This window comes from Oryzias melastigma, linkage group LG13 (genome assembly GCF_002922805.2).
Source record: "Oryzias melastigma strain HK-1 linkage group LG13, ASM292280v2, whole genome shotgun sequence".
In the NCBI taxonomy this organism is placed as follows: Eukaryota; Metazoa; Chordata; class Actinopteri; order Beloniformes; family Adrianichthyidae; genus Oryzias; species Oryzias melastigma.
In genome coordinates, this window is record NC_050524.1 from 20,594,988 (window position 1) to 20,606,095 (window position 11,108).

At 39.1% G+C, this 11,108-nt stretch overlaps 1 protein-coding gene across 2 annotated transcripts in view; it reads left to right on the forward strand.

The window, feature by feature from the left end:
* LOC112149976 (endothelin-converting enzyme-like 1) overlaps window positions 1-11,108 on the forward strand; it is a 54,948-nt gene that overhangs the window by 23,501 nt on the left and 20,339 nt on the right. For both annotated transcript variants that reach the window (XM_024277996.2, XM_024277997.2), the window contains exons 7-9: window positions 4,459-4,681; window positions 7,726-7,824; window positions 8,327-8,401. In XM_024277996.2, the coding sequence (XP_024133764.1) occupies window positions 4,459-4,681; window positions 7,726-7,824; window positions 8,327-8,401 (397 nt within the window). The remainder of the gene's footprint in view (window positions 1-4,458; window positions 4,682-7,725; window positions 7,825-8,326; window positions 8,402-11,108) is intronic.

The following is an 11,108-nucleotide window of genomic DNA, read 5'->3' on the forward strand; positions in this document are numbered from 1 at the left end:
GTAGACCGCTCAGTGAACCCATAGAGTGAAAAAGTTCATGCACATTTTATCTATGGACATGCTGCAGATGACGGTCATGGTCATGGTTTTCTAAAGACCACCTGACCCCACAAAAAAACTCCAGATAAGTTAATCTGTAATTAATTCACCTGAAAGGGCGGAAAGTGTTATGAATATTTACTGTACTGTGCTAAAACACTTTTAGAAATAAGTAAAAAATGCTCAAAATTTAAATAAAAAATCTTTAAATGAGCAAAAAATCTCTAATATGGGGTCAGAAAAATGGTTTTACTTTGAATTCTTATTTTAAGAAGAAAAACTTGTCAATAAGACATTTTCTTAGGATTATTTTGTTATTGAAAAACTTTCTTAATAAAATAATTTTTCTTGCAAAACCTTTTTGTAAAACAAGTTTTTTTTTTACTTTCTTAACCCATAAGAACCCATAGTGACATCAGCGTAACAGGAAATATTTACCGGTAAAATGTTTTCTGGTGTCAACTTGGTTTGAGGTGTTTTCCACATATTTTTATTTTTAAGGAACAATGAGTCTGGGTCTTTATGGGTTAAGATTCACTTTTTGCAGTGTATACTAAAAAAATACTAATTTAAAATGATTAGTTTGTATAAAATAAAAAATTTAAGTTGATGGCTGACTAATCTCAATTTTTTTGTATTTGATATAGAACAATACATTTAAAAGGAGCAAATTACAGAACTTTTGTTAATTGATCCAATGTTTTTTACTTTTTTAGTATGTAGTGACACTATGGAAATGAACTTTGGGCTGCTGTAAATCCTTAACACTTCCAACTGTTTCTGAAAGCTGAAACATTGCAGCCAATGTGGGGTCATTTCGGTGATTCCACCTGTAAGCCCGCAATCATCCCTGTGTTTCAGCAGGGGGAGACGCTCAAAGATGCAGAGAACACAGTGGAAAGGTACCAAGAGCAGAGAACTCGAGGTTCTCCCATGGTTCTGTGCATCTGAAAGGCTCCAAGCTTATCCTGCAGAATGTCAGACAGGTCAACCAGGGGATTAACTGATGTGTGGCAAGTAGCATGTGTTGCAGTACAGAGTTCACGGCATTTCTTATCGTCACAAATCTGAGCACTAACATTGATGCCACCATAAAATTCTTGACAGTTGGAAGACGTTTTCTTTTGTGCTTCTTTGTTTCAGCCCTTAAAAGTTTTTGACGGTGCAATCCATATCACAAAACCACTGCCTCTTTTCAGTAACTCCTCTTATATTTTACCCAATTTGGTATTTTCACGCTAAGTCTATCACCGCAGTTTAATTTTCTCCTTAAATTAGCAATTAGCCCACTATTATTATGGTCCAGCTATAATTAGCACATTAGTTGTAATCAAAGATTGGTTAAAATGTTATTCGATAAGGAACTAAAAACTGTCAATCCAACCACAACTTGCCCAAGAAAAGTTTGCCTGCAAATTTAGAATCAAACCAGTTCAATTAGGTGGGAAACTGTAGACTAAAGACATCCCAATCTGGCAACCTCTCTACGACCCTCCACAGGCCAAACCACAGGACCCATACGGGTCAACTACCTTATATGTGCATGTGTCTAAGGCTTTAAGTGAATTTGAGCTAACAAAAGAAGATGGTCAGAGTTTGACTGCTGTTGGGATGCAGTGACGGTCAAACCAAAAAGCTGCTGAATTTTGTAAATATGAACCTTTTGAGAACACTTTTCACTCTTTCCTTTTTTTAGTAAGCCGCCAAATAAAGCCATGATACAGTTAAGCAAGCATTCATCAAGAATCAGTCCTCATGATCAACACATTTTTCTTTGATTTTCAAGGATTCCTTTGAGATGTGGTAATTAAAGTTTAAAAAATTATCTGCAATACAGACTCTTCTACAATAAAATTCTAAAAAAAAAGAATTTTCCTTTCAATACTGAAGGAAAAACAGTAGATAGACACACAAATGAATCTGTATCCCTCAGTAGAAGAGACTATCACCAATCACTAACCAATAGGGTCATGGCTATCTCCTGGAAAACAAGCTCTAATATATTTTTTTAATGTATTAGGAATGCATTAGCTTTAATCCTCACAATATTTCAGTGTTTGTTAAAACAGGATTTTGGTTTTTTAACTGTAGACATGGAGGGGGATAGAAGAGAAGTGGTTTTCAAACACACAGAATCCTAACTGGACCTGCTTCACATTAGCTGATGGTCGTCCCTCAGAAATCGCTGCCTAAATACCAACTGGAAAAGCAGAATTTGCCTTTCTGCTGTTAAAGTACACCATGCAGGTTCGCTTCTCAAACATGCAAGCAGCCACTGTGCTCTTTCCACTGCTCACTCTTTCAAATGTTGTTAATCTTTACCAAATCTGAGCAAATTAGAGCCATTAGTCTCACTGCTATTACATCATTATTGCTGAGGACTTCTAGAAATGCTCCATGACTTATTAAACTAACTCCTAATGTGTGGCATTAAGCTGCTTTTCATCGACGAGTTCCTACTTAATTCCTGTTCAGGAGGAAGTCGTAGAATAACAGTTGTGACTCATGCATGTTCAAATGCTGTACCTTTGGGACTTTATTACACCGTTCCATGTGGATTATCTTCTGTTTCACTGTGAGATTTGCTGTTTTTCCCACAACCGAAAGCTGCTGTTGTTTAACCATTAATTTGGCTTCCACATGTTTGTGTATTTCTAAAGACTAGGGGTGTTGGGGCAAATCGATTTGGCGATATATTGCAATATTTCATATGGCAATACTTGTATCAATTTAAAATGTCGACAAGACAACATTTAATTAATTATTACATGTAGTTGCAGTGCTAAGCATGAAATAAAATACAATTACCGTAGTATGTTAATAGCATGAAATTGTATTAATATGCAGGTAGTTTTTTCCAAGTTATACTCTATGAAAAATTGTGAAAAATGGCTCTGGTACAGTCCTGGGATATATCGTGATGCGTGTCATGCGATATATATCGTATCAAACGACTCTTGCCAATACACATCCCTACTAAAGATGCATGCACAGGTAGAGTGCTCACACAGGACTAACGGGACGTGGTGCAGTCCCAACAATAACTTTTGATGTGGACTTTTGTCCAACGTTTCGTTTGTTACTTTGCATGAAGCAATACTAAATATCTACATCCAGTCACCAATGTCCCATATTATCAGGTTTCTTGTGTTTTCTTTTTTAAAATTTTATTTTGATTTTAGGAAATTACTTTTGTTTTGCGAAATGTTCCATTTTTTGTTATTTTATTTACTTTTTTTATAAATGCTAAATGGCATATACTTGTATGTATTTTAATTGTCACTGTGATCCTTAATATTTTTAGCAATGTGATCTACGCTTATGTCCCACTGTATTTTTCTATTTTCCTTGAAGACAAAAAGCTCTTAACAGTCACATTCAATCACACACTCATTTACACACTGATAGCAGCTTCACTGCCAAACGCTGGTGCCAACCTATAACCACCGAGAGCATCGTGGTTCAGTGTTTTGCCCAAGGACACTTCAACAGAGGAGCAGAGGTTGAATGCTCTACCTCTGCACCACGGCCTATATATTTACCAAAGTTGAACAAAGTTCACATTACTTGGGAACTTTTTCCTCAGACTCCATCTCCTCATATTTCCCATCCAGGCTTCATTCTTCCAGTTTACATCTTTTCACCCATCAATTAGCTTCACTTCTCAACAAGTTGCCTGGACCTGCAGGCGTCGTTGCTGCCAAGACAGTTTTGACCTAATATCTTCTCTGCATAGAGAAAAGCACCAGGAAAAACGAGGATAAACAACAACATGCCTTGAGGTTTGCAGGGAGCTTCACAACAGGAGAAAGGAGCATTTGTCCCTGCAGGGCAGATGAGATGTGTGCACCCAGTGGGGGCACAGGACACAGCAGCACTCCATCGTTTGGGGGAGAAGAACAGCTTTAATACATATATTCATGATGTTTTTTTTTCTTTTCCTCACTCCTCTTGTTTGACATTTTCCACAACCTTCTGCTGCTTCTTTTTTGGAGGGATATTTGCTGGGCTTTAGCAACCTATAGTTTTTTTTTAATCTATTTTAACTTTTCTCTCTAGATCCAGAAATCTTGTCAGAAAAAGGTTTTGAAACATTTTTAAACAGTGGCCTATTAGAAAGAAACTTTGACTGTATAATAAGGAATTGGTTAAAAAAATCGAATGGTGATAAGGTCAAGAGGTTAAAAATTTACTGTATTATAACTACTCTTAATCATAAATAGACATATTTTTACATATATAGAGCTCAGAATTAAATTCATTAAGTCTATCAAACAGATTTGAATTTCTTAAAAAGGAGTGGAAGCATGTGAAAATATGTAATGCCTTAAAAATACTTTTTCACAGAGTTTTTCCAGACTTTTATAGATTTATCAATAAAATCCTGCATGGATAATTCTTTTTTTCTCCTCTGTCCAGAGTCCTCCATAACTACATGCTTTGGCGCATCGTGGCGGCGTTGAGCGAGCACCTGTCCACGGCCTTCCGCAGCACCATCCATGAGTTTTCCCGGGAAAATGACGGCACGGAGCACCAGCTGGAGCTGAGCAGGCTCTGCCTCACGCAGACCAACAAACACTTCGGCATGGCCCTGGGAGCCCTGTTCGTCCAGCAGCACTTTTCCTCACAGAGCAAGGCCAAGGTTTGGGTTCTTCACACTGACTGAAGGTGGCGCTGTGGCTGAGGAGTGCATGTGTCCCTGACAGATGAGCTGTTTTATCTGTGTCTGTGCTCACTGAAGACTAATTTTATCTTTCTAAAATATTCAATGGGCCATATTAAGAAAACTATGATTTATTAAAGGGCTTTGATCAGTTTTGAAGGTATTACAGCAGGAGAAAGACCTTCTGAACCGGTCCTGGTTATTGTCTCTTATGATGATTGCATATTAAACTGTAATCTCTACTACAACGCTTAAAATGATGAGCAGCATCATGGGGCTCATCATGCTTTTCAAAATCAAGAAGTTTCTCCCCTTCTTTCTTATTCATGGCCTCTATGGGCCGTTGAGGGTCCAGTTCACTGGCCATAAATGCTGCAGAATTCCCATCACTTCTAAGAGGAAGAATTAAAAGTCTTTCTTTGTTGTCTGGTCAATCTTGGATTAAAGGGTCTTCTTTTTCCTCTTTCCCTTTTTTGTACTTTTTTTTTAAACATTAACTAAATTCAAGGTTAGAAAAGTCTTATTATTCCAAATCCAGCTGCTTCTAACATTCAAGTAACCACCAGAAAGGGAACCAGACAGTAAAGAAATGGCTTTAAATCCAAGGATGACATTAAAAAAGAAGTTCTAAATGTATGACAAGAAAGCTGTGGGTCCTGAGAGGGTTTAATGTTGTTGGGGTTGATGTAGGTGGGGTCCAGACCAGACTTCTATCAGTCTGACCTCCTTTATTGGAGGTCAAGGATCTTGGCGCTGAACTCAAAACAAAAATTTTCTGTGTTTTCTTGATGTTCCTTAGCTTTTTTCTCAGCCACGTTATAAATCATTTTACTCAATTGAGGTGTGCTACGATTTTGGATCCTCATCCTTTTTTTGGTCCTCCTTTCTTGGCATCCTCTGATTATATTTGTACTGTTCACTACAGTCTGAGTCTGTCCAGACACCATTTCACTGCTCTACCCAGAATGGGTCTGGAGTGGGCATGCATGTTAACAGATCCATGATAAATTAGACCAGGGATTTCTGCTGGCATGGCTGATATAGTTCAAGTTATTCAGTCAAACTCTCAAACCTAAAGCTGTTGTTGCTGCTGGTCCTGACTCATCAAGTGTGGTCACAAGCCTTGTTTGCCTCCACCAGAGCACTTTTTGAGAGATTCCACTATATGCTGGTCATTCATTAACCAATGTGTGATTTGTTTCACTCTGCAACCCCTTTCTTTCTCTCTGACATCTGTGAGAAGATCTTTGGAACATCACTACTCTCTAGAAGAGCTAACCAGTGTAGAATGCAAACAAAAAAGAGAGATTACGTTTTTTCACCTTAAAGAGTTTTTGGTCCTATGATCCCTGCACAAGGAGTTGGACTCCACCTACATAAACTCTCAAATAAGTCCTTCGGTGGACGTCTTGATCTTTGAATGTCAGACTTTGTCAGCAACCCAACTTTGGAGTCATTCAGCGCCTTTATCAAGGAATCAATGACACAAAGGAGGACTTGGCAGCTCGTGACCCCCCCTGAGTGGACTTGACAGTGCTCACCAGTCAAACGATAAGAGAGACCAAAAGATAAAGTAACCAAAGTTTCATGATCAGTTCTTCTAAATTGGCCAAACTGCATTTTCCTGGGTCTGGAGGAGACTCTTTACTCCGTTCTGCTGGAGCACATGCAGGTTTACCCAGAGAAGAGGCATCATTTTCAGCAGCAATGATGCTGCTTTTCCCTTGAACCAGATCACCAAGCACCAAATTTTCCAAAAAAAAGCTCAACAGGAGGGAAGATGACCAGACTGTTTTTTTTTCTTGTGCTTCTGTATTCGTTAGGACTGTCATTACTCTCCACTTTAAAGGTTTTCCTGTTCTGGGAGAGACGTTCATTGATTCTGGAGCTGATTGTAATTTCATGGACGAGAAATTCTTAAACGCACTCTGTTCTGAAAGTTGGCTGCTGTCACCTCCATTGGAGGTCCGGGCCATAAATGCTTATGTAATGGCTGTGAACACCACTGACGCAAAATCCCTTGTATGGACAATCACTTTGAGACCATCGCTTCCTGTTCGGGTCAGAAGTATAACTGGAGAGACTTTGTGCTGGAACTCATCACGCTTGTAGATTTGTCTTAGGACTATGAGAACTACCTTACCCTTAGAGGAAAAACAAAGAATATCTCATATCTTACAGAGGTCAAGGTATTAATAACCTCTCTAAGGTGCAATTTCAATACCTAGAGTTTTTAATCAAATTTAACACCCTCTCTCTCTATCTTCTCTCAGACGTTTTTGACTGTGCAATAGAGCTGTCTTCTGATAGTAACCCTCTCAATAAACACTTTTATACATCAGGCCCTAGGTGTGAAGCCATGGAGAAATACATAAAAAAACAATCCCTGACCGCCGGTCTGATTCACCCTTAATGCTACCTATAGGGGAAGACTCCTTCATTAAAAAAAAACATTGTGGTTTAAGACCATCTGTAGCTGCTACCATCTAACCTTTGAGAATTGGATGTAAGTTGCAAGAAAAGCTCATTCTTTGTGATCTGGAGAGAAAGGCCAATACATTTCTCTTACTGCTCAAGTTTTCACCTTTGTGTTTCCTTTTTTTCTCTGTTGCCATGACTTCACATGAGTTGCCATTTTTGTTGCACCGGTAATGTTAGCTTGGGGGTGTGAGGGGCTATAAGCTAGAGGGAGAGTATGTAAACAGAATTCTCACCAAGGGGAAGGGGAAGAGGAGCCAGGGTTGTTTCGCATCAGTGGTCCTGCCCTCAACTCAGAGGTGAATTTCTAATGAACTCCTGTTGCTCTGCAGAAACTGTGTCCTAACATTCGACACATTCTTTTGACTTTGACTGAAACAGCATAATCATAATTAAAAGACTACTGTGAACACTTTGGAATAGATCAAAAACTGATCAGAGTGGGACTTCAAGTCATACTACCGGTTTATACGTAAGCAGGTACAGGAACTGTGTTTTAGAGCAATAATAAAAACAAGTTTCTTCATGCTGTAATCTCCTTGCAGGTGCAGGAACTGGTTGACGACATAAAGCATTCCCTGGACCTCCGGCTACACGAGCTGGACTGGATGGATAACGCCACCAAGCAGGCAGCGCGAGCAAAGGTTCCAGAGCCCGAATCCGCCTCTGCATCCCAATCACAACTTTCTGCCAGATCTCATTAGTTTTTCAAAGGGACTTAGTTGTTTCTTTGTGATTCTTTTCTCAGGGAGACTTGATTGATTGCATGGTTAGATACTGTGATAGGATACATCAAGGGCTTGACATTGAGAGTGAGGATTGCCTAATCCGGGATCCCTCTGTGGTGCTGATTTAGGGTCTGCACTGAAAGATATCCTTTCCAATTCTTTTACAGTCTAAAGTTATAATCCTTTTAGAGGGCCATGCTGAATATAAAGAGCTTCCCTGTAATCCTATTACACTGGGGTTGCCTGATTAGCTGATGTATGTGCATGCTTTTGCAAGCGTGTGCTTGTGTGTGTTCTCAGATAATGTTAAAGCCAAGTATGTATGAGTGGTTATTAGTAACTATAAGTGAATGAGGGACAGAGTAGCATGACTCACGATGTTCCGCCTCTCCTCCCCTCGCCATCCTTCTCTTCCCAGCTGAAGCACATGATGGTGATGACGGGATATCCAGACTTCCTGGTCAAACCTGAGCTCATAGATCAGGAGTATGGGGTGAGTAGTCTTTGTAATGACTCACTCAGCATGCATTCTAATCACTTTTTTCAGTGCATCTTGTGTGGCTCCGTTTAAATAGAGCAAAACACCACTTTGCCATTTCCACAATCCTTTACGGATCATGTATTTTGAGATTACACTGAACTCTTAAAAGGGTTGGTCATTTGCCCCAAAGTGAAGCTATAGACAAAATCCAGGAAATCCTAGAGATCAGTGACAACAGAGACGACATTCTGCGTGAATGAAGATGAAAATGATTCTTCAATTGTTTTCCAGTTCATTGCAAATGAATATCCTTGAATTAATCCATCAAAGCTTCATTAAATCCTCAGTTCTGAGCATTCAGAAGGCAACGATGCAGAAAACGGTTTCCTTTCAACAATAGACAGAACCGTACTCGGGATGATATGCCATCTGCTGGTAGAGGTCAGAGAAGAGAGGAAGGAGATGCCAAAGAAAATAAACTGTCATGCTATTGAAATTGAGCTGTAAATGACACCAAGGCAGTCTCTGGCTTAAAATCATAAGCTGTGGTCGAGGAACCTGAGGTGAGCCAGTCAAGAAGAAACTGTAGGAACCATAGACTGTATATTAATGGACTTAGAAACCCCTCCCCTCTTTTGTTCTAAATAGGAAGTACCCATTGGTTGCAAGAAGCCAAAGTCCCATGGACTTCCGTCATTTTATTTGTCAGAATAATCATTCTTGATCTGATGCTTTCTTAATAGCACGTTCTTTATAATCCATTTATTTTAGATATATTTTTTTCTTTATCACAAGTTATTCAAGTTATAAACTGGCCTATCAGATGCCTCAATAAAAGCATGTGGTGCCCGCTAGCCCCACCTCCAATGTCTGATTGACAGATTCCCTCGATCCGTTTTTAGTGGGAGGGGTTTAGACTTAAAGCCGTAGTCACATGCACTCATTTTGGGGTTGACCCATATGAGTGCTGCGGGTTTTTGGGTTGTATGGTCCGTGGAGGGCCATAGGGAGGAGTGGCTGCATTTTAAAGGGGGGTGAAGGCGTGTCTTGCAGTTCCCTTGAGGATCATACGGTCACCTTAAGATACGTCATGAAAATAGAACGTACCATTGTTGGGGTAAATGTATCATGAAGTATTTAGAAAGATGTTAGAAGTTATAGGATGTGCAGGTGATGCTGTCGTACGTTGTTCTTTAGCATCACTCTACTTGTTAATAAGGAGCGAGTACTAGCTCCATACTGACTGTGTTCAAATGCTAAGATCCACACAAACTACACTCTAATTGCCTAATTTCCTAATTTCTCACAGTCAGGCTGCACCCAAAGAGTATGGACTTATCACTTGAACAGCACTAATGGACTCCTTGCGCAGTCTGCAAGATTTGGGGGGGTTGAAAAAGGAAAACGCTCACTTTTACATGTTTGATAAGTACTCACTATAACCTGTCGTCTGCAGCATGCTCAAAGAAAAAAATATGTATGAACATTTTCTCTCTATGGTTCACTGAGCAGTCTACGACCTTTATTTTTAGTGAGGGCTACCTGCGTTCCTCATACAGGTTTGACCATTTTTCACCGTATGCACCCATAAGGGTAACTAGGGACAAAAGCTTAAGGAACAGAAGTCAATCTTCATCAACAGAGGAAAAAATGATGAATTCATCCCATACTACAAAAACAACACATATGAACAGAGTTTTTATGTGACAATTCATTCTCTTGATTAAACAAGAGCTCTTGTATAACAAAAATGAGTGACAAAAAAATCAGCTTGAGTTAAGGCACGTAAATGAATTGGTCTTCTAATTTTTTTTCTCTGGAGTCATAATTTGATCTAATTCTGTGAGTATTCAGTAAAATCAAAATGTATTTTGAAACATTTACTCAGTTTTAACTTCCCTTTCTGGTAATACTGTTCTTTTCGCAGCTATTTTCAACCTTTTGATGGTTAAAAGAAAAAAAAAAGACTAAAAGAAGACACTTTTCCTTACCAGATGTTGCATGTATTTTCTTCAACAAAAACTGAAGTCCAGTAAGTTCCTTCTGCATCTCAGCTGTCAACCATGAAGCATCAGAACTGGTCAAACTGTCCACTGGACTGGATGAAGCTGTGCTGAGTGCAGATGCTGTGAACTCCCAGCTCACTGAGGGAAACACTAAGCCATGCAGACTCTTTCAGAATTATCCATATTCTGTAGAAGCAGAACACAAACACTGCTGAGTCATTTGACGAGTAGCTGAAGATTAAGTATTTCCTGCTGGACTTTTTTTGGCTAAAAATATTTATGCTTCCTTTTCAATAAATAAAAGGCTTGGTTTGTGCTTGACAGCATCCCATTAGGTGGATGACCAATAACCAAAGCAGGTCAGTGGGTCATGTGATTGTTTGTGGTCACATGTGTCCTTACGTGAACTAAACATAACAAACCAGGCAGCAGCAGAACTCTGATGCTACAAAAAATTAACAAAAAAAAAAGATGAGATTTTTGAAAATTTGCCCCAAAAAAGGTAATTAGAACTTCTAAAGATACATTGCTTTTATAGAGATTGCAAAACTTTGGCTAAACCTAATTAGACTTTGCTTTACACTTATAATAGGTACTGACAGCTCATAATAGTTGCATGGCAACCCAAACCGAGCAAATGTACTAAATTCAATCTAAAAGAAAAACGTGAACATTTGAAGCATTTTTCCTCCTTTAATTAAAATGTCATAAAT